Consider the following 24,488-nt stretch of genomic DNA (forward strand, 5'->3'; position numbering starts at 1 on the left):
TCTCATTTGTTTATTTATAAAAAGTAGGAGAGAGGAATTTGAAGGTTTTCAATGCACATAAACTACACTGAAACGTGAAAATGCTAATTATTCTTGTTTGACCATTATATATAATACTTGTTTTGAACTATCATAGTGTTGCATAAATGTGTGTAATTACCACATGTCAATCCAAATTAAAAGTTAATAAGTTAAGTTTAATTTATTGGCTTGTAGGACTCCTTAAGTGGCCCCTGTCAAGGTATTGTTTGCTAGCAATGGCTTTTGAGGAATCTGGGTGTTATTTGCTCAGCTAGACTCAGTGACTCTCACTAAGAAGCTGGCTGATCATCGTGGCCACTAGATTTCAATTAAGAAATTACCTAAATCCAGTGTCTGGGTTTGAACTCTTCCTGCTGGCCTAAGAAGCTCCTCCTCCCAGCACCCCACCTGTGCCTCCTTTACTGGACTCAGCCACTGGGAGAGTACACATGACTCAGAAACCGGTTCCCCTGGCTGTAACAATGATAGGGCTCTGGGACCATTACCTGGTAAGCCGATGCCTTTGCTTCATCAGCCAGTCTCTCCACAAGGTGTGTTGCTGTCACAGACTGCTGGGAAAGCACTCGTGTGTGCTTTTCCAGGAGTGGAACAAGAGGGCTCGCCACCAGCGTGGACTTCCAGGGACCTTTCTTTCCGGGAAGAAATTAAATGTTAATTAGAAACGCCTCCAGGAGATTCACCACGGCCCTGTAGACCGGGGAACACATCCAGAAAGGACAAGGATGGGAATCTTGTATTCTGAGGTATGTCACGTTTCTGAATCCACAAGAGCTAAAAGTTGCTCATGTTTTTTCACATATAATTGTGTATCCCTGTTATTTTCAATTCTGTTTCATGTTCCTTGTGAGTATTAAGCCAGGAAAGGTTCCACGTGCTAGGAGATTTAGTATTTTTAACAGTTCAACACAAGTCAGAGTGAAATACTAACATTTTCACTAGGCCTGAGTTGAGAGTGATGGGATATATGTTTTCTGTCATCCTAATTGCAGAGGTGATATGAACCTTGATAAACAGAGTTGCATCTGTATCGTGTTAAATACTGGAGGGTGAGGAAAACTTGTATCTAACTAGATTTTCTAAAAAGCCAAAAATTGGCAAGCTTTTCTATGGAACCCTTGGATAGACTGACAACTTCAAGCTTGTTATGGGAGAGAAAGTTCTCCTCTGGCAATTATTAATACAGTTTATCCCCGAATAGAAGCGGTGACAGGCAGCCCAGTGTCGGTATTTCGGCGATTTCCTTTTCATAGCTGATAGACAGGACATTTTCCTACATTGAAAGTAACTTTCTACAATCAAATACATTTTCAATGTTTCAAAGGACCATGTTTAAACAAGAATATCCGAGGCACAGTAATGCTATTATTAGTATTCATGGCTTACTACTTCCTCCTTCTCTGACACAATTAACTTGCTGATCTGCATTCCAATCTCTAAGCTTAAGGAACCTTGTTGATTTTGGTCTCCTTGCATGAAAGGTAGGTGTTTGGCACCTGCCTTAAATGTGCTTGTGTGAGCTTGAGTTTGTGAGTGTGTGTGTATGGGTGTGTGTGTTTCTTTCCTAAGTGCGTTGTTTGCTCATTTCACCATTCTGGGAATATCTTGCTTAGCGATTTTGATCTCATGAAGAAGTCACATGTCCATGAGGGACATCAAGACATAATGTATGAACATCCCACTCTGGCAAGTTTTCTGAGCGTCAAGGAGAGAAACTAGTGAAGTCTCTGGGATACCCACTCCAGAGTTCGGATTCAGAAAACTAGTTTTGACGGGGAATTCCAGGTGTGAGCTGTTCGCCACCATTCCTGTCAGAATTCCTGCTTAAGGCAGATGATTTTCTCAGACTCCTATGTGTATGCAGATAACGCCAATCTTGTTCTAATGCAGATTAAGATCACGCATTTTGCCTCCCTAACTCAGTGTGTAGATCTATGGTTCCTTAAAGATTATGGTGAGTAGATTAGGTCGTGAGAAGGGCTACAGTTTTTGAGTGCCTACCAGAGAGCAGGGAGGAGTGCGATAGCATATCAGTGTGGTGGGGATTTGTCAAGCAGCTTAGTTAAAACAAGCACAGGCCAGGTCAGGCCTGTTTACTTCCAAGTAGAAGTAAGAATCACTTCCAAAGTGATATAAACGTTTAACTTCTCAGCTATCTCAAGGACAAAATAAGTTGGAGTTTTCTTTTTGCTTTTCTGTTGCAATGAAAAAGGTTTATTTAGCTTATTGCAAAGGACACAGGGGACATAATATTTATTAACAGGAAATTTTCTATGAAATCTTAAATATACCCATACACACACCCCACTAAAAGATCTCATAGGTAATTCCTCAAAGCTCAAGATTAGTATTAATCACAAATAACATGGAATATGATTGAAGCAAATATGTTGTTGTCTTGCAAGGGGAGGCAGGTTCTAAGTCCTTCCATGTTATTTTTGTCAGTATAGTCTGCTTCAGGATTGGCAATCTAAAGTATGTAAATTACAGAATTTTTTTTGTCACTTAAGAAATGTGTTTTTGTTTTGTTTTGCTTTGTTTTGTTTTGTTTTGTTTTTGGCAAATGGTGTCTGAACTTGTTGGATGTCCCTTAGGTGTCTGAGGAGAAATATCCATTTCATAGCAAGTCCAGGCAGGTAACTTGACTGAACAGCCCACAGCTAGAATGAGTTTAAAAGCTGTAATACTCTGTCATTGCTTACCTTGGTTCTGCTCACCTTCCTGGGTTCCTCAACCCTTCTTTGCTTCAGCATCTCCTAGAGAGCTTTGAGATGGCTACAGTGCTGTCAGCAGATTCGCAAATATTCTGAACTAGTGGGGCAATAGTGGGCCCCCAGCAGTGGTTTAAAATGCCAGTTATGAACCACTCGTGGTTCTGGGAACTTCTTGTGGTATAGGGAATACTAAAGAGATTTCTGGGAAATGATCCTGAGGAATAAGCAGCATGGTCCAAAAGGGGAAAGGATAGCAGGATAACGAGGGAGTTACCTGAAAGTGGAAGGGACAGAAAGCCTGATCAGAGTTGATGACTCACTCCAAAACTGAATTAACAAAAGAAAAATTGGAAACCTCACGTTTTTGGAAACAGGGGTAATTCCTGCTTTCTATAAGGATAAGAATAATTGAAAGCGTTCTCGTGGCTGACCCGTGAGCTGAAACTACCGGATAGCCTCATACATTCCAAGAAGTGCAGAGACCTGAAAACAGGTAAGAGTACGGAATATTCAAGAGCCAGCCAGAATGTTGTAAATAAAGAGAGCAGAAGTGGGTTTAGGAGAAAAAAGCAGCCTAGTTCCGATTCATTTAGTGTTAACTTTTCAGCTGTGCAGACCATGGCTGCAGGTAACGCCATCCACAGGCTACGGCAGGGCCAGGGAGCCCGTAACAGAAGCACACTGTTAGCAGATAGTCCTTCTCCTCCTCCTCACCTCTTAGCGTATCTTCCACCTTCGTTTGAGTCTGCAATCTCGTGGCTTTGGCCGGGCGTCATGGTATTCTCACAGTTCCGCCCCCTCCAGGCTCACCACAGCCAGTTTTTGATCACAGATCAGCTTTTGAAACCCCTTGTTTATGACCCTTTCTCTACCTTCGCGTCATTTTGCTCCAGATCTACTTCCGCCTTCTCAAATCACAATGTCCTGTTCCTTTCTGTTCCCCGAGGTTATCCCGAGTGACCTTAAAATCTACAGGAAGCCTTCCTTTTCCTTTTTGGCCTCTGTCTCAGCACCCAGGCTGTCCCAGAGTGGGACAAATTTTCTTTCTTGGGCAAAATTCATTTGTAATACCTCTTATCATAATTGTGTGCTCACACACAATTGTGCGTGTATTGGTGTGTGTGTGTGTGTGTGTGTGTATGTGTGTGTATTATATGATGTGTATGCATGTGAAGGCCAGAGTATGAACTTGGGTATTTTTCCTCAGGAGTTGTCCATCATCTTTTGAGACAGGGTCTTTTACTGGACTGGACTGGGTGTTTAGCTTTGGCTGGATGGCCAGTGAGACCCAGAGGTCTGGCTACCTCACCTCCCCAGATAATGAGCGAGTGGCATCATATCTAGCTTTCAATTTTTTATATTTATTTATTCATTAATTATTTTTATATCTAGCTTTTTTGATGTGGGTGTTGGAAGATAAAATTCAAGCCTTCATGTTTTCAAGGTATCTGAGCTCATCCCTCCAGTCCCATCATCAGAAACCATTTTAATAGAAAACAAAACAAAACAAAAATACCCCTGGCTATCGAATTGAAAAGAATGTATGAATCTTCAAAAAGGATAAATACAATGCTGTGAGCATCCAAAGCAACATACGCAGCACAGATCACAGGGTTAGATACTTTCAGTTATACACTCATTCCAAAGCCAAAGGGATCAACCACTGTCTGTCACCAGGAATGCTTTTGGTTCTTTGTAAACACAGGAAGCCTGGGAAACTTTTCAGGGCAGTCAACTGGAGGGACAGGCTGTTTGTTGCTGGGTGAGAAAGGGGACCTAAATTTGTGTGGCGTCCCAGGGACTTGTCACTGTAATTCTATAACCCAGACCCTTCTCAATGCCTGTTTTTTTTGTTTGTTTGCTTGTTAAAGTCTCTGAAGAGTTTTCCTCTCCTAACTAAGGACTGGCCAGTTTGAAGAAAGAAGATGGGCTCATAGCTGTTTTGGAAAAAGTTCTGACCCTGGCCTTGAACTTGTTGAGTAGGGCCACAGCAGGGGGTCTGCTGATGGAGACACAAGCCCACAAGGTCCTGTTTTAAACTGTCACACTTTTGTCTTAGGTCAGAAAAGTGATGAAGAAGCCAGCCATCTTGGGTGTTTACCAACCTTGTTACCTGTCTGCTTACCAGGGAATCTGCCTAACGTCTAGCATCTTCTTAGTACTTATGGGCAATGTTAATTTTAGTATGCATCAAGGAAATGCACAGAGGAGATTTTTCCACAGTTTAATTTTGGCTTCATGGTTTCCTAGCACGTGAACCTTGCTCTGGTCACTCTTCATGCTAACTTTGCTCTTCTCCCCTGTGCTTGTTTCACTTTCAAGGGCACCCTTCTCCATCTTGCTAATTTATGTGTGAGTCGTGGTAAACCACCACTTTCCCAGCAGACAGACAGGTTTCCCCGACTTTTACCCTGGGCCCCTTCCCTCCACCCTTCTCCAACCACAGCTTTGCTGAAGAAATCCCTGCACCAGCTCAGCCAGCTGTCCCTTATGATTCTGGTGCCTCACTTGATGATTAAAACCATCTCATGTTTTTGTTCAGCCCAAACAGACACTAGTCATTAGGGATGCACCAGTTCCTCCACCCATGTGTTTCAGGAGTCTCCTCTCCCCTTGTCTCCGCCCTGTCTCTTATGTCATTAACCCGTTCACCTACATAAACATCAGTGCTATTCCTCTGCCTAGATATTTCTGCCAACCTATACACACTAGGCAGACCTGTATTAAAATAAAGAGTGGTGGCCAAGTATTTTTCTGGCAAAAATACTTCATCCAATCTGTAATTCTCTCTACTGAGTTTATCTGTCTTTTCTCTGTTGCTTGGCCTTGGAGCCAACATTTTCCTTCTGGGTCATTTGACTAAATCCTTTTTGCCCTGTCCTGTTATTTCCATTTTCTTTCAGCAATCATCTCCTATTTCATAACCATTCCTGCTCATCCTAATTGGATCCGTATACTTCAATAATTAGAAAAGTAGCTAGCACTAATTGAGGGTTTCAGATGACTCAGCTCCAAACAAACTGCTTCGTCCACACAGTCAGGTCTAGTTCTTCCTATCGCCTTATGCAGAAGGAATGGTTAGTGGATGGAGGAGGAAATTCAGCACAAGTGTCTAAAGGGTTCAGGTAAATTGCCCAAATAACACCTCTGCAAAAGGGGAGCGTGAAGGTTAGCACAAAGGAATTCACATCTGAAGCTTGTGTTTCTCATCACCTGAAAGCACCATTTCCCTCTAACCTGAACAGACCCTCGGTGCTACCTACTCTACTGTCTGTTTCCCCTGTTAAACTTACTGGAACTCCCTTGCCTTGATCCTAGTCGTTCAAAGACACTATATTGAGGCCACTGTATGCTGCCTTTTCCCCTGTCCTATGAAAACTGATCATTTCATAGTATTTATCACAACCAAATCTTTCCTTTTTCTTGAAACCTTCCTGTTTTGCTGTTAGGTTCTCCTTCTGATTTCTACTACTGTTTTTTTGGTGGGGTGGGTGGGTGTTGACAGTGTCTCTTTGTGTAGCTAGGCTGACCTCAGGTTTACTGTATTTATTTACTATATGATCTTGTCTGGCTTCAAACTCTTGTTTGTTCCTCCTGCTCCTGCTTCCTGAGTGCTGGGATTACAAGCAACTGCCTCCATACCCAGCAGTTTTTGTTTTTGTTTTTCACAGATAGTGCTAATTCTAAATCAGTTTTGAGAAAGTATTTGAATATGTAACCAAGCACTAGCAGGTCGGTGGTGGGAGGGGTCTAATCAGAATCATGAGTGTGTAAACTATAGCTTGCTTCTGGCATTAAGCCTTGCAACCAGAGAGACAAGTAAGACTGAGGTAACTAGAGGCAGAATGTGTGGCAACTGTGCTCCATGGCACAGTTGGCTCATGTAAGAGCTATGTGACTTTGGATAAGAGATAGTCTCTCCTAATTTCACCTGTGTATAGTGAGTATATATATATTCTCTTACAGGGCATTTTTGAGGATTTCAGGAATAGCTGAGGTACTCAATAAATGTCTGTTCATTTTATAATTCATTCACTGGTTTATTCACTCACAGAGGATATGTTGAGCGCCCACAAAGCATCACACACTCTACTAGACGCCGGGATACAGTGAGAATGTGTGGAAACAATAACTGTGCTCACGGACCTAGCAGGCTAGTTGGAAAGATGACTGCCGATAACTCTGACAGTCTGTTTTCAGGTGACCCGACCATCACAGAACAGTAATTCATAATGTGTTGGCTCACCTTTTGAAAGGAAGGAAGTCTAACCCTGAGGGTCAGTGTCTGGTGAGGGCTCCCTGTTCCATGGCAGAAAGGCAAAGGGAGGGTGGGAGAGAACAGACGGAAACAGACCTATCCTTTTAAGGTAAGGAACCCACTACCAAAAGGATGAGCACATTTGTGAAGTAGCAATACTAATGCACGAGAGTCATGTCCCTATGACCCAAAAACCTGTTATCTGTGCCCATCTCTGAGCATCAACACACTGGGCATCATATTTCTGATACATGAGTGGTGAAGGATACATTTAAGCCATGCAAAAAGGGTGTACCAACCTGGGCTAACGCTGTAGCTAAGGGGTCGGACAAAGAAGTAGTTGGAAAGAGGAGCTTTGTGAGGTTTGAGAGGCTCTTGCGTCTACTTACAGGCAGTACCCTCATCCAGTTGGTCACGGAGGATGTGATGGGCAGCTACTGTGCGAGTAGGATGAGTCCTGAGGGCGACAGAGACTCCCTTGGTTGGTGCTGGGCACACAGGGGGATTTTTAAAGCTTTACAGTTAATTTTCCAGGTGTAACTAAGCTAAAGAGCCTCTAGGTTCCAGGAACTTCAAAAATCCGGAAGAGCTTTTTCTTTCTGCCAGAACGACTACCTTCCTTTACTTACTGACATTTAAACTTCTCTTTATCTTAGTGTTTTATCTAACACAATAGGCTGCACATTTAAGAAGTACAGTGGAACAATTTGACTGATGTGTGCAATGTACATCGACCAAATCAGGGTGTCTATTCCATCTCTTTAAACCCTTTCTTTTCTTTATGTTGGGAACCTCCGAACCCCTCTTTTCTACTTGTTTATAAACTATATAGCAAATATTTCAAAACTATAGCCACCCTTCCTTCCATGCCGTAGAACACTAGCAGGTTTGACAGACCACCACCAGAAATGGTGAACTTCTCTTCTGCTTCCTGTGTGCTTTTCTGACACCGAGCTGCCCCCTACTGGACACAGTGCAAAACAGCAGGGAATTCTTTCAGTTGTTAGCACAGTTGAGAGGACTCGTAGGTTCCAATTCGGTGAGAGTGAAGTACACTACCCTGGTAAATCATCTTGTGCTGTTTACGCTCCGGAAGTGGGGCTGCCCCTGCCACATTTCAGACACAAGCAAGTTTGTCTTGAAGTGTTCTCTAAGACCTCTTGCCAAGGGGCAGTTTTGGCCCAGCTAGCTCTGTTACGAAGAGAAGGAAAACCGAAAAATAGCTCAAGGATAAAACATCGTGTCCAGCAGAGACTACTGATGTTTATTGCATGGTACAAAATGCCTTCCAGGAGGTGAGAAACGAGCAGAAACTGGAAATCCAGCTACGGGAGTCTCAGTTACGGAGAGAGACCTCAGTTGGGAACCCCAGCTGACTGCCTCCGCTTCCCCAGTCGATTACCGTTGATTTGATGACGTGACCTTGGTGTGTTCCTTCAGTCAGTCCACTTCAGTCGTCTCAGTTGTGAGCTCCTGACTTGGTCTTTTGTTATCTACCTGCTACTTGCGTATTTGTTCTTTTCCCTTTCTTCACTGCATGCTTAATAAACCGGTTCATTTGAAACTACGCCTTGGCTATCGCAGATAATCCTCTGGACCAGACAGAACAATGAGTTGTTAGTCACTGGTTATTGACACCGTGGCTATGATCTTCTAAAAGAAAGCACTTAATTGGTCGGTTTCAGAGGGTCAGTCCATTATCATCGCGGTGGGATCATGGCAGCGTGCGCGGCTCCAGGATCGTAGCGGAGAGCTAGCCACGTCCTGCTGTGTCAGCAGCAAGCACATGGAAAGACTCTCAAAGCCCGCTGCCAGCGATACACTTCCTCCAACCAGGCTGAACTGTTGTGGCGTTCAAATCCACAGGGAAAGACCAAAGACTCAATTCAAATTTAGATTAAATGAATTTATTCTTACTGCCCGCAGAAGGAGGGCAAAAGGCAGGCTGCACCAAAAGGATTGTACTGTAACAAAAAGACCGCTTCATCCAGGTCTCAGTGGTAAGCAAGTGGTTAAATAGCAAAGGCAGAAAGCAAGCAGTTAAATACTTCAGGGCCAGGACACCATTAACTCGTTATCTTATTCCTTTTCGTTGTTGTTGTTGTTTTGTCTTGTTTTTGTTTTTTTCTTTCTGTAGTTATGGCTGTCCTGGAACTCCCTCGGTAGACCAGGCTGGCCTCAAACTCAGAGAAGTCTGCCTGCCTCTGCCTCCCAAGAGCTGGAATGAAATGTGTGTACCACTTCTTGTCTTATCTCACACATAGGCCATTAGGATCTCACAAGCATTCGTGGGAAAAGGTCAATGACCCTTAAGGGATGGACGCCTGGTACCATAGTAGGTTTCTTTAGCTGTCGCCGGGGGGGGGGGGGGGGGTTAGTTAATCATTACATAGTTAATCATTACATAGGCCTGAGCACCCTGGAGGGAGTGTCACTAATCTACTGAGACAGAGCAGGCAATGACATAGTGTCATCAAGTTAGGGCTGCCTGTCACGCCCCCACAACACTTACTCCTAATCCTTCCAAACAGTTACTAACTGGGGACTAAGTATGCTAATATATGAACCCATTGGGGCCATTCTCAGTGTATTATATATTTATACTAGGAAATTAACCCAGGGCCTTGCATACATACATTCAGCATCAGCTTGAACATTGAGCTGCCCCTGACCAAAGGGGGCTTTTGATTGTTGGACCTCAATACTTTAATACCTGGACAGTGGTTGTCAGCCTTAGGAGGAGGAAGTAGCCAAATAAGCGAGTAGGCCTTAGGGGCTCACTTTAGGAATGTAATCTAATAGGTTTTAGCAAGGCAGAGGGCATGGGGGAGAAGAGTGAGGCCTGCCGGAGCCAAACTCACCACGCTTGAGCTGGCCAGGGTCCCTTCAATATACCGTTAAGGTTACCTGCTCCCTGGCTCTTCTCCAGAAGCACAGAACCAACAGAATGCATTCATAATTTTAGAGGGGATTTTTAATATATTATTTTACACAACCAGAGGCTGAGAAGTCCCACAAGGCAGCTTGTAAGCTGCAGAGCTTGGGAGACCATACCAACCAAGTTCAGGGAATTTGACACCAGCAAACAAAAACAAAAAGGGGAACCAGAGAGACACACTGTGGAATTCTTCATTTTTACATTTGCTTGGGCGCTTGAGTCTGGGTGTGTGTGTGCGTGTGCGTGCATGTGTGTGTGTGTGTGTGTGTGTGTGTGTGTGTGTGTGTGTGTGTGTGCATGCGTGCACCTGTGCTACAGAGCAGGTGTGGAGATCCATGGACAACTTGCAGAAGTTGGTCCTCTGCATCTTCCATGTGGGTTCCCAGGTTAGAACCCAGATCATCGGGTTTGGTGGCAAGAGCCTTCACCAGCTGTAAAGAAAGCCCCGGGGGCTTTCTCTCACCCAGGGCTGCCCTGAACTCTTTCTTCCCCTAACGCATCATTATACTCCAGCCAGACTCTCTTTTTCTGATAGGCTCTTTTTAATTTGAAGCCACGATATAAAATTTCCTTAGTGAATGAGACCTACAGTATTTCGTCGGTTTACTCAGTCGTCCACATAGCCTTTTGTCACTCGGCGAGCAGTTTTGGAGCCTGTGAGCAGATCTTCGTGGACATACGGGAGACCTAGAGTAATGTTCTCTTCTCGGTGGTTCATGCCTGTGTTTCAAGAACTCTTCTGCTCTTCTTGGCTCAGCCCATCTGCCAGGCAGCCTACCAGAATGACTTGGGGCAAGTGTGGCGGTGGGCGAAAGAAGACAACCATTATGTGGACATCCAAGACGGCTTCAATGGCGATACTCCACTCATCTGTGCCTGCAGGCGGGGGCACCTGAGAATCGTCTCCTTTCTTTTAAGGAGAAACGCCGATGTCAACCTCAAAAACTTGGTGAGTTTTCTGGGGGATGATGGTCTAAGGCAAACGGCACTGGAAATTTCTATAGGCCTAACTTGGAAAAGTGCAAGACAAAGTACTGGAATGTCTTTAGCCAAAAGTTTATCCATGTAGATACATTTACCACTTATATAATGTAATGACAATGTGCCAACTATAATGAGTAATGTAGTTTCTCTTATACTATCTGATGTTTGCCAAAAGAAGAACAAATAAAGTTAGATACATAAACCAAAGCAATCAGGTACACAGAACCAGGGAAGCTGTGACAGGACTAATCGGAGAGGAGAGACAGGAGAATGTCAGGAGGCATGTGGGAATGTACCCCAGACGTATCTGGAACAGAAGGGGGAGTCGAACTGTGAAGATTCTCCTCAAATTGCTGGAACTGGGGCCGCTGCTTTTTCTTCTTATAGCTTCTGATATCAACGATTCTCTGATTCTCTTTCATCTACTTTGTTTAACAAAACCCAAAGGCTGCTTTTTTTTTTTTTTTTTTTTTTTTTTTTTTTTTTTTGCTAGACTAAGAGAGAGCATAAACAAAACATTTCAACTTTCAACCAGCAGGATGTTTTGTGCTGACGTCACTGTGCCTCTGAAGAAGAGGATGGTCCACTCTGCTGGCCATAGGCAGCTTCTCCTTTTTCTGTTCTGCTTCTCCCAAGCTATCTTCACTCTCTCTTCAGTATTACAGAAATAAAGGGAGAGAGGGAAAATTTTGACTGCCATTATTTAGATTTTTACCCATTGTTTTAATATAGGTTTCAGTTTTTTATAATTTTTTTCATTGACACATGTCCCTGTACTTTGTGCTGGGTTAAGTGAGAACATCTTCACCCAAGTCTGTTGTGTGCTTTGAACATAATCCTCCTTACCTCCTTACCTTCTCCCTACATACATTCACCTCTCTCTCCTTTCCTACTAGTCTTTGTTCCCTAAGATAATTTTGCTTCTACTTTCATCTCAAATATCTGTACATGATTGAATATATATATATATATATATATATATATATTTAATTTTATTTTTTTCTTATCGGTTACATTTTATTAACTCTGTATCCAAGCCTTGTCCCGATCCCTCATTCCCTCCCAGTCCCTCCCTCCCTCATCTCCACCCTGCCCCTTTCCAAGTCCACTGATAGGAGGGGACTTCCTCCCCATTCATCCAATCCTGTTTTATCAGGTATCTTCAGGACTGGCTGCAAAGCTCTCCTCTGTGGCCTAACAGGACTGCTCCTCCCTTGGGGGGTAGGGAGGCCAAAGAGCCAGTCATTGAGTTCCTGTTAGAAATAGTCCTTGTTCCCCTCACTATGGGAAACCAATTGGTTACTGAGCTACCACAGGCTCTTTCTGAGCAGAGGTTCTAGGTTATGTCCATACATGGTCCTTGGTTGAATGACAGTCTCTGAGAAGACCCTGTGCCCAGATATATTTGGTCCTTGAGGAGCTCCTATCCCTTCCCCATCATACTAACTCTCCTTCTTTCATATGATTCCCTGCACTCTGCCGAAGGTTTGGTCATGAGTCTTTGTATCTGCTTTGAAAACACTGCTAGTTAGAGTCTTTCAGATGCGCTCAGTAGACTCCTGTCATACGTTCAATGCACATCCCATCTGTCTTTCTAAGCGAGGATTGATAATCTTACCCCATGTCCGCTCTCTTGATAATCTTTTTTAGGTGTATAGATTCCATTATGTTTGTCATATCTTATAGGTCCATATAAGTGAGTATATACCGTGTTTGTCTTTCTCCTTCTGGGATATTTCACTCAGAATGATCTTTTTTTATTTTTTACAAATGACTCACAAATGAGAGAAAGTAGAATAGTTCTCTGTGACTGACTTGGCTCCCTTTGCCCGATTTCTTGATTTCCCATTGCCTCCATTTTCTGGGAGTGATGTGACAGGTTCTCCTTCATGGCTAAAACACTCCATTGAGGCATAGGCACCATATTTGGCTCATCTACTCCTCGGCTGATGGACATTTCACTTGGTTTTATAGCTGAGCTATGGTGAAGTGTGCTGCAGCTGTGCACATCCTACCTGTGATATGATTTGGAGTTCTTAGGTAAATACCCAGGAGTGGCACAGCTGGATCACGTGGTTGATCTGTTTTCAATGTTTTGAGGTACATCTGCACTGATTTCCCACAGTGGCTGAACTAGATACCTTCCCAAGTACACTATTTTAGGGTTCCATTTGTTCCCATCCTTACCTGTATTAGTTGCTACTTATTTGTGGTTTTAGTGACTGCTGTTCTGATAGGGGTAGGTAAAATTAATAGAACTTTAATTTGTATTTCTCTTATGGCTGGTGACATTAACCATTTTTGTTTGTTTGTTGAACATTTCTAATCCATCTTTTAATAAAATAGTCTGTCTTTTCATTTGGCCCTTTATTGATTAAGTAGTTTGATTTCTTGTCATTTAGGCTTTCTAGTTCTTTATGAATTCTATATATCAATCTTCTGTCAGTTGTAGAGGTAGAAAAAATAATCTAATTTTGAAGGCTGCTTCTTCACCTGATCAACTATGTCCTCTGCCATGCAAAATCCTTTTTACCTCAGGAATTAAAATAATAATAATATTATTATTATTTGTATACAATGTGTGTGTAGGGACATGTGTGCCAGAGAGCATGTGGGGAGGAGGTTGGAGGACAACTTTGTGCAGTCACTTTTCTCTTTGTCTGGGATTTCCTTTACTTCACCCTCCTTATAGACTACTACCAATGTCTAATTAGAAACTTTTGAACAGCATGGTGCCTTGGTTCTCCCTGTTTCCCGTGTTTCTGAATTGAGACTTTCACATACTAAGTTAGGTTGTTGGGTGAATTTTTTTAGAAACATCATTCTTATTCTTTTTTTTGCTGGAAGTGTTTGCTGTGTTCCAAAGTGAAGTACATTGCCATAAGGTTGAGTTGCCATTTCCCTATGCTTAACTATGTGTGTAGCTCAGGAGGTAGGCCCTATTGTTTCAGGCACCAGGGTCAGTCCTAAGTACTTGTCTGTGAGCAGGATGATGTCTGAAAACAAGAGCCACAAGTAGGCCCATTATTAAAATACAGTCCTGGTCAAAAACTGATTGCTTGTTGGGTGCTAATAATTTTAGGAAGTAGAAGAACATTGATGGTACTGTATGAACCAAGATGCTACTTCATGTGGGTATAAGGAAAGTAAAGTAGAGGAGGACTAGCGATTAGTATTGGGATGATAAGGAAAGCACAGGGAAAGGAGAAGTACAGTCAATGGAAGGATTGCAGTAATAGAGACAAGGGGTAGGTGGATGAGGAGGCTTTGGATAATGGTAGAATGAGAAGAAAAACATAAAGAAGTGCTAGCAGATAACTTAGTGTCAGCTCTCAGAAGGCTGGCCCACAGGGCCAGACTGTGTTCGTTAGGAAAACCAACTGGAAGCTAAATAAACAGAAAAAAAAATTGATTTTTTAAAAAGACAGAAGAAAGAAGAAGAGGGAAAGAGGAGGAGGAGGAAGAAGAGGAGAGATTAAGAGTGAATGAGAACAGAATGGGACTGGTCTGTTTAGCTGGCCTGCTAAATGGACACTGGACTTCAGATAAACAAAAGGAATGAAAGTAAGAGATGGAGAGAGAGAGCTGGATGAGGGTGTTTGTTCTGAGTGTGGTCGCTTGCCTGCTTGTTGATCCACACTCGATTCTGAGTATTTTCTTGGGCTCTTGGATCTAGTCACACCCCTAAGTGTACAGGGCTGGTGCCATCACTGAGAGCTGATGTGCTCCTGGAAGCCTGCCTCTGTCTCCTGCAGACACTGGCTGGCTCTACCTCGGTGGGTGCTGCACCATTTGATGTTCTTTTTCCTAGCAAGCCAGAAGTTCAGGTTCTGCTGGGCAGGTACAAGTGCATAGTTCTGTGACAGCCGAGTCTCCCTAGAGCACAGTCTATGAAGAGTCTGTGGCTGCCAAGCTGACAGCTACACAAGAATCTTCCTAAAATGGCTTCTTGCTTTTGTTCCCAGGTGCTTAGCAGAACACCTTCTTCTAGTACCTCTCCATCCTGTGTTATGATGCATCTAACTTTTGTCTTTTTCCTCCTTTTTTTCCCCCTGTTTTTTTTTTTTTTTTTTTTTTACAGTGTCTATAACTGAAATTAGGTATAGATTTTTCTGAACTTCTCTGTCTTACACTATGGCTCTGGTCCACTGGTGCTGTTTTATTTTTCTCTCATTGATACGCAAGACTTGCGCCAATCTCTCTGAGGTAGTCTCTGGACTCCCTCCCACTCTGCTTGTAAAGCTTCTATTTCACTTTTCTACTGAAATGGGGAACCTTTAGCCCTCCTTCACCTGTTTTGATAGCTGTCATCCAGCGCTCCTTAGAGATCCTGGTGGAACATTCTTGCACGTCATGCACCATCTTCCAGTATTCAGATACTGATGCTTCCTACTGTAATGTCTTGCTCTCCTGAAGATCCTAAAGTGTCTGCGATGAACCTAACAATGTTAATAAGAAACCTGCTGGAGACAAAGAACTTGGTGAGCCAGATGGACACGGACACATAAAGACTGTGTTTAAGGGGCACTAGCAGCTGTGTTGGAGTGTGCCTCTCTAAACATTTCTGTGGCACCCTTTTTGACCTTTTAATATCTGCATTGTTTAAGCAAAATTTAAATTGTACTGGGTAAATATCCAAAACAACGTTTGCAATAATTACAAATGTCTTGTACCTACTCAGGTGCTTTCAATGAGAAAAATAGTTAGTAGGGACTCACTTGCCACTTCCAAGTCAGTTAGAGACCAGAAAACTAGGAAGGACACTAGATTATTGAAACTTTAATCAGGGGCGGAGAGATCTTTCAGATGTCCAAAGTTTTTCCCCCTGTACTCACGTGGTTGCTCAGCCGTCATTAACTCCAGTTCCAGGGGTATCTGGCACCCTCTTCTGGCCTCCAATGGGCATCAGACAGGCATGCAGTGATGGATACACATGCAGATAAAACACTGATACACATAAGATAAAAATAAATCTTATTTTTTTAAGTCACTGCCAGATTTTCTTGCTTGTACTTACTGTTTGCTTGGTGGGTCTTCCCCAGACTCCAGCACTTCAGTATGAGACCCAGGATTTGGCACAAGCTAGGCAAAGGTTCTCCTACTGAGCCACGCCTACAGCCTGGCCCAGTTTAAAAGCGACTCATGCTTGACTTGAATCTGAGAGATAAGCAGCTTAGGAGAGGGACAGGACCTTCCTGGAACAGCTGAGTGGGTGTGCTTGGATGTGGTGAGCAGCTGCATCAGAAACTGGAGACCTGTGGGTTCTGGCAGCATGCTATAGGTGGCTGGGGAAGAGAGACATTCCACAGCACAGGCGCAGTCCTGGGCTTTGCTTTTCAGAGGTGAACCTCAGCCATCCCTGTGAGATGCTCTAATAGGATATACATCATGGAAAGGACTTTAGTTAAGCACTGTAAACTAACAGTGGGTTTAGCAGAGGCATTTTGGGTTTGCATTTTCTGGCTTTACATATGTTTTTAAATAGTAGTTTGGTGTCTAATTTTATTTTTTACAAATATTAGTTGTGCATTAATAATTTGAGACAATATTTTATATTTCAAAAGTGTATTTAAGAATTATTTGATAAGTACTAGACAAAAGCCTTAAAACATCAGAAAGTCCTATTGTTAATTCAGAAATATATATCAGAACAGTGGCTGAATAGAAAGCAAATTGAAATAAAATTACAACACAGCATACCATATTTTTTTTGACTTGTAATTGGCTAAGATTAAAAAGAAAAATAAAATGTTGACTGGGAAGGAAGTTTAAGTCATCACCTCAGTGTAGCATAATTTGGTAACATCGTGTGAAACATATTTATATTTTTTTATGTCAGTTAGTCAACTTAAAGAGATTTATGCAAAAAATTACAATTGTTGACAAGGCTTTGTGAATGTGAACAAGGGTAGTTGGGTAATATTATTCGTCAAATTTAAAGTTTAACAGCTTGAAAAGTGCAGTGGGTAGGTGTGATTAAAGAAGTGAAAAAAGTTCTATTCAGTGAAGCCAAACAGCCATTACAAACATATTTGTAAGCATGTACATTGTACAGAAGATGTATAAATGAAAGCAGCATACAGTTTTGAATATACAATATTAAAATACTGACTAGTTTAAATATTCAAATTATACGTGTTGTTTACTTAATAAGACAAAGGCAATAGTGTCATGTCAATAATGAAACCTGGCTGTTCAAAAATGTTCATTTGAAAGCCTATCATATTCTTGACTATTTTCCAACATTTTCACAGAAAAGACAGGTACCTTGAAAACAGTGCTTCCCCCCCAGTGCTCAGTCCCCTTTCTTGTTCTCTTTTCCTGCTAACTTGCTTGATTTTCCAGTTAACACTGCAGCCTGTAAGCCTGATAACTATTTGTGCATGTTTCTGGCCTCCTTCAATTACAAGGACCTAAAGGTGTACATTCCCCACTGCTCCTCAAGGCATACGTCCATCACCCAATGGATATTGACATATTTAAAGAATTAGATTGTTTGCAATCTTCTAGCACTGCCTGTTTGCCAGGAAACATGGGAGAATTGCCAAGCAGTTAAAACTTTGCACAGCAAACCTTAAAATGGATACATTTCCACCACCAATGATCAAGAGCTAGCTATATGTATGTGCCTTCTTATACTAGCTATACTCTTATGTTTATATCTCATTATATTGTTTTGTTTTTTAATCTCAAAAGACTAAAACAAGCATGAGGAGTCATCCTGCCATGGTTTGTATGAACACTCATCTCTGTTGCTTATCTTTGGTCCTACCCCAGTGTTTCCTCCATAGTTTACAAATTCAACATTCTTGTAAACAAAACCCCAAGTTAATTAAACAAATTTGTGTCTAAAAGAAAGTACACAGGTTGATTGAGTATACACAGTATTTGGTTTGAATATGCAGAATAGCCCTACATTTAAAAATTCTATAAATGTTTATTTAAGAGACCTGAAGTTATATGGCATAATGTCTGTACTGCTTGGTGGTGGCTCTGCCCTGCAGACTATCAGAGCAGATGCTGAGATTTATGGCAGATTTGGGCAGAGTGCATGGAACCTTATGAAAGAAGTGGGAAATAGTAAGATCTGGAGAGGACAGGAACCCCACAAGGAGAACAACAGAACCAGAAAATTTGAACACAGGGGTCTTCCCAGAGACTCATACTCCAACCAAGTACCAGGCTTGGAGATAACCTAGAACCCCTGCACAGATGTAGCCCATGGCAGTTTAGTGTCCAAGTGGGTTCCATAGTAATGGGAAGAGGGACTGACTCTGACATAATCTGATTGGCCTGCTCTTTGATCACCTCCCCCTGAGGGAGGAGCAGCCTTACCAGGCCATAGAAGATGACAATGCAGCCACTCCTGATGTGATCTGATAGACTAAGATCAGAAGGAAGGAGAGGAGGACCTCCCCTATCAGTGGACTTGGGGAGGGGCATGCATGAAGAAGGGAAATGGAGGGTGGGACTGGGAGGGGAGGAGGGAGAGGCTTATGGGGGGATACAAAGTGAATAAAGTGTAATTAATAAAATAAAATTAAATTAAAAAAACCAATAGTTTTTTTAGTGGCATGGTAATCTAAAATCTATGGAATTTGCACTAAACAATCCTTCTCTTAATTACAGAAGGAGAGAACCTGCTTGCACTATGCTGTGAAGAAGAGATTTACCTTCTTTGATTATCTACTCATTATCCTTTTAATGCCTGTCTTGCTTATTGGATATTTCCTCATGGTGAGCGCTGTTGTTAGGACAAAGGCCAGCTGTGTAGGAGAGCCATGGAATGGCTCATCAAATTTCTCCTGACAGTGTAGTATAAGGAAATAGCCACACATTAGCCTTGTTTTATGCAGGTGTTTCTTGACTTACAGTGGGATCCTATCTCAACAAACATCTCATAAATGAAAATGTTTTGGATAGAAATGCACTTACTTTTCCCAGCCTACTAAACATCATGGATTAGGACCACTGTGCATTCTGGAAGAAATACAGGGTTTTTGAGCATCTGACCACATTGGGAGCTGTGGTTCACCTCCATCACCCAGCAGCATAAATAAGAGCCTAGGGATCACTGGCTGAGGCTTTTGGTTTATGCCATTTCTCTCCAAGTTTCTGAATTTTAAGGATTCACCCTAGTGGTGAGTTGGAGAGAAAAATCCCAAATCCCCCTAGCCTGGAAGCTGACAAGGACAGAAGCTATTTTGAGAGGTTCTGACCCAGTCTCTCACTTCAAAAAACCAAATCACACTTGCATGGGTCTTTGGTGGGATGATTTCCTCGAATAAATAAGTAGGTAAGTAGTTCAGGAATCATCTTAAGTAGAAGGTCAAACTTGGATATTTCGTATGTTCTTCTTTTTTTTTTTCTGCACCAATTTGTTCACTTTTTTTTTCCCATCTGGGTCCCATTGCGACCAGTTCTCCTTTTGAGAGATGACTAAAACAATGGATCACTTTAACCCAAGTTAACCAGCAATGTTTCCTCTCTATGTAGCTAGCAGACAGCAGACACTAGTTATTCCCATTAAAACAAGTTCCAGTAAAAAATTCACCAGTTAGAAATTCTATTTTCTGCTTAGGTACTTAGAGGACATAGAATTAAAAAAAGAAATACTGTGGTGAGAAATCTTCAGTTCACTTCTGAACACATCATTTCCTTACATAATTGAAGGCTTTTTGGAAAAAAAAAATTGTATTTACCTTACGTTATTTGACCATTTGTAACTTCTGAGCATGAAGAAGAATCTGTCATTCGCTTATATTTTAGAGGTTTTGATGAAAAGTATCACAAGAGGATTACTAAGGGCTTATTCAGAATATACTGACACTCTGCTGTGCTTCCAAGCATAGCTTCAGAAGCTGAAGCCTGTGTAAAGATTCTGATGGCAATTAGCAGCCCAGCTACGGCTGCCTAACTGCACTATTAGTGGGACCTGGAATTGTAAGTTTGTGCTGCGTAAGGAATAAGCATCATGAGACAAATTACAGGGTAAAGATTAGAAGAGACCAAGTCACTTCACAAAAGGGACAGGGAAGAAAGAATTTAGGTGACATAGGCGGACAGCGTGGTGACGATGACATCCAAGTGGAGTTTCAGAGGTTCCATGGGGAAAATGCCAGCCTCTGCTTACACGAGCAGTGAGGTGTTTGCCTCCTCAGGTGACCAGCTGTTGGAGAAAGGTTCCTAAGTCATGTGGTCAAAATCTTAATGAGACGAGAGAGAGAGAGAGAGAGAGAGAGAGAGAGAGAGAGAACACACCTCTGAGGAGTCTCTGCTCAGGCCATTCACTCCTTCAATGCTTCATGTTTATCACGAACCCCTATGTGCAGGCCAGGTATTAGGGAAAGTCCTTGCCCTCATCAGACTTAGAGCATGGCAGGGAATCGGTTCTTATCAAATGGCGTGGACTTGTGGGAAATCACCATAAAGCTGGGGACAAAGATACAGCCATTACAAAAGCTTAGAAGAAAAGGATTTTACCTGGCCAGGCAGGTCAGGGAAAGCCAGAGAAAAGGGGTGAAGGTTGGAAATATCACATACATATTTGCTAGGCAAAGACTGAGAAAGCTTCTGGTTGAAGACATTTCCTATGTTGTGATTCTCTGCAGATAGGACACTTGTTAGGAAATAAGTCTTAACAAATCTTCATTGTAACTAGAGTAGGGAAGCCAGGAGGTGAAGCATGGAAAAAGGCCAGGGCCATATGCCCCAGTTAAGAATTTAAAGTTTTCATCAGAATAGTGGGAACTTACGAAACCTTTGAACCACAAAGAGAAAGACAGGAACTAGAACTCATTTTGCAGAAGGATGAGGTAGAAATGGAATTAGGCCTGTGAATGCATTCTGATCAAATTCCTGGGTATTCATGAAGCATAACTTGTGCATTGTGACTTTAACGGATACTGTACTGTGTGTGTGTGTGCATTAAGAACTAGAAATTAACATGAAGCCAGTTGATTGGAGCAGTCCCAAACAAGAGGTATAAAATGTTTCTGAAACACTTTCTCGTACTTGCTGTTTGTAACAGGTATCAAAGACAAAGCAGAATGAGAATCTTGTACGGATGCTCCTTGATGCTGGAGTTGAAGTTAATGCTACTGACTGCGTATGTTTGTATTCTGAAATAATATTCAAGTGATATACCTGGGTAGGATACTTGTAACAAAGATGCATGCTTTGCTTTTCTAAATGTTTGCATATGGTTTTGCTTTCTATTTTTCTTGTTGCCATCGGGTAACTTTGGAGTTATTGATATTCTTTGGCTAAACTCATGAGCATAAAGTATTTGTTGATTATAGAAAAAATTTAAGAGACTTTGCATTTAACTGTAGTGCTATATTAAGGAAAATGGTATCAAAATAATATCCTTAGTAGTTTAGCAGCTGGAGCTAGAAGGCCTACGCATACATGTAATCTTGTCACTTTCTAGTTAAGTGGTCTTGGAACATTATAATTTTCTTACCTGTTAAATGAAGATTAATACAAATTGTACTAGAAATTGAACTCAAAGCATCTTACATGCTAGGTAAATACTACCGAACTATATCTATGCTCCTTATTATTATTATTCTTTTTAAATGAGGTAACCTTTTGTTAAGTTCCTTAAGGTGGCCTTGACCTTGTGAGCCTTCAGCATCGCCCCCCTGAGTATCTGGGACTACAGACCTGCCCAGCAAGCCTGAATATAAACTCAAAATTCGTCCTGGCCTTTTAGGGCAGGTTCCTGCAAAGTCCTCAGACAGGTGATTAGAGTGCAGCCAGGGCTCGCTGGAGGTTAATAGCTGCTGCAGTCAAGGCCCTAACCATAAGAATGAGAGAGGCCTCTTTCACAGATGGAAGGTAGCTAAGGTCAAAGTTCAGAGAAACACCCTCGTGATGGTAGCAGTCACAGTAACTGAAGCATCATTAACTCCCTCCGAAGCGGCAGGTTTTGATTTTTACCTTTCACCTCTACACGTCACATTTACTTTTTCAGCTAATGCTCTCAGGGTCGGTGGAAGTTTTACTACCCTGTTGTTTTAGTTTCTTATATTTGTTGGATAAAAGTTAAGGTTTCTAGTATTTTAGCAAAAAAGGGAAAGTGTAAACTTGATTTCCAAAGAGTTGCACTTCTACTTGTGATGCCAAACTTATTCTGCGGGTGCTACCATGGAGCTGTGATTGAATGCCCACCAAATTCTTGTTTTGTTAATTTCTTACATTTTTTATGCTATATTTCATTTATGTCTAAATGATGATGAGTTTATTTTTTTTATAAGTTGCACCTTTTAGTTTAGATTGGAAAATAAGAAAGGGTGAGATATCAATGGCTTATTGGATTTTCATAGACTTGGTGAGGAAGAGAAGAAAATGTTGACAGCTACTCATAACTGGCTTGCAGATTGGCTTTGGTCAGTTGTCCACTCTAAAGTGTGAATAGTCACTCAAGAGGTGAGTACCGAAGCCTGTGGACAGCCTGACTGATGAACTACAAGGTTGGCCTTTTGTTTTCCAGTATGGCTGCACTGCTTTGCATTATGCATGCCAGATGAAGAACCAGACGGTTATCCCTCTGCTTCTGGAAGCCCATGCAGACCCCACCATAAGGAATAAGGTAAGAGCCTTGGAACCGCGGTCCTCCCAATAGCGAGTTTTTCTCATGTAGGTCTTTTTCACCGCCTCTCATGCGAATCATGGTAAAATTAATTGCTCTTGTTCAGGAAGGAAGTATCTCACTATTTTTGAATTTTAAAAATATTAGTTTTTCATATTTGGGATTAAATACAGCATGTTTAATATGCTAAGCAAGTTCTCTACAACTTGGTTATATCTCCAACCCCCTTTTGCTTTTTAAATTTTGAGACAGGGTCTCTCTCAGGTGCCCAGGCAAGCCTCAAGATTGCTTTCCAGTCATTTTAAAATTATCATTATAACTTAAAAAATTTTAGAACAGAATGCCTTTTAAAGCCTCAACAAAGCCTCAACCGTCTGTCTAAATTGCCAACTGGCCCTCACTGACATTGGTCTCTCCTGGAAGTAAACGGTTTCTTTTTCCTGCAGCATGGTGAGAGCTCACTGGATATCGCTCAGAGACTAAAATTTTCCCAGATTGTACTAATGCTAAAGAAAGCCTCATAGTCCTGGGACTTCTCACGTGGTGACAGAGACACAGCTGGAGGAGCGGATGTGGGCCCTACCATGGATTATGGCTCTATGGGCACTCTCTCTGGATGCATCTACTTTCTGACAAGCACCGGACTTTTACAGTGGAGGCCGCTAGGGCCAGAATCCCTCCAAAGGACCCATTACACGTATTGAAACCTCTATTACTGTCAAAAAGGATTTTTTAAAAATGTCCAATTCAGTGTCTCTTAAAAACAAGCCAGAGTGACCCAGGGCCACACCTCTTCCTGCTTGTGTCATCATTCTAATGACTCTGCCCTACCTTCTGTCTTGGGAGACAAACGATTTGCCTCAGACCCCTGGACATCCTGAGCCACAGAACCAAAGCATGTGCATTTGAGCAGCATGGGCACGTATGTGTACGGAGTGAGAGGTGCCAGAGTAAATATTCCTTTGATGGAAAATCTTGAATAAAAACATGTGCCGTTGTCAGGCGAGTTTGTCTAAACCATTGGAATCGGTACACATTCCGGAGCAGAACTGGTATTTGTCATTGTTTCCAGGGAAAGGTCAGGGGGTTGACCTGCAAAGCAGCATACATTTCACTAGCAGTTTATAAATTAGTGTATGTTTCAGTTTATAAGTTATTTAAGTATCAAAAATACCTGTTCAAAATCCTTCTGGGGCTGGAGCTGCAGTTCAGTGATAGAGCACTTACTTGCTATGCATAAAATTCTGGGCTCACTCCCCAACACCAAAAATGAAGAATCTTCTGTGAACGCAGGCTAGTTGCTGCTATTTATTTATTTTTCTTCTTTGTAGCATTGGAAATTCAAACTATGGTATCACCCACACTAAGTGTGTGTTCTACCACTGAACTCTAACCTCAGCCCCAGTTTTGTTTAATTTCATTGGTAAATTTTAAAATATTATAACTTATTTGGATAGAAGTCTTGCTTCTTCATAGAAGCAGAGAAGCATTTGGATTATATTTCTGAGTGAGAGGTTATGAATATCAAACTACCTGTCTTACTTTTGTGTGTGTGTGACTAACACTGAATGGAAATACATCTACCTCACGGGTGAATTTTGAAAATCTAGATGACTCAGGCACAGCTGTAGACGTGGTCAAAGCCACACGATACACTGCAGCAAACAGAGTTAAGAATGAAAATTTGGTATCCTTGAATACAAAAAGGGTCAATAAAACTCAAATCAGGACATGTTTCGGGAGCTGTGTACAGACCCCGAGAGTGCACTTAGGGCTCTCAACTCCCTAAGTGTCACTAAGAAACTTACTTAAGATTTGTTAACATTGGACTATCTTACCAGGCACTTTGGGGAGGAAAACTGAACTTCAAGTCCAATGTAGGTTCAACAAACACCTGTATGGCATGTTCTCAACTGGATACCTCCAACAGGCACTGTAGAGCTCTGATTTACCTTCAGA

General features: G+C 42.0%; 1 protein-coding gene across 1 annotated transcript; it reads left to right on the forward strand.

Annotated features, from left to right (window-relative positions):
* Positions 1–639: 639 nt before the first annotated feature.
* Positions 640–23,524, forward strand: Ankrd22 (ankyrin repeat domain 22). The gene is made up of 6 exons (XM_055613906.1): positions 640–785; positions 10,707–10,898; positions 18,563–18,670; positions 20,964–21,041; positions 22,431–22,529; positions 22,976–23,524. The coding sequence occupies exons 1-6, from the start codon at positions 765–767 to the stop codon at positions 23,051–23,053; spliced, it is 576 nt and encodes a 191-aa protein (XP_055469881.1). The 5' UTR covers positions 640–764; the 3' UTR covers positions 23,054–23,524.
* Positions 23,525–24,488: the final 964 nt, after the last annotated feature.

This window comes from Psammomys obesus, unplaced genomic scaffold (assembly GCF_907164565.1).
Source record: "Psammomys obesus unplaced genomic scaffold, mPsaObe1.curated_primary_1811, whole genome shotgun sequence".
In the NCBI taxonomy this organism is placed as follows: Eukaryota; Metazoa; Chordata; class Mammalia; order Rodentia; family Muridae; genus Psammomys; species Psammomys obesus.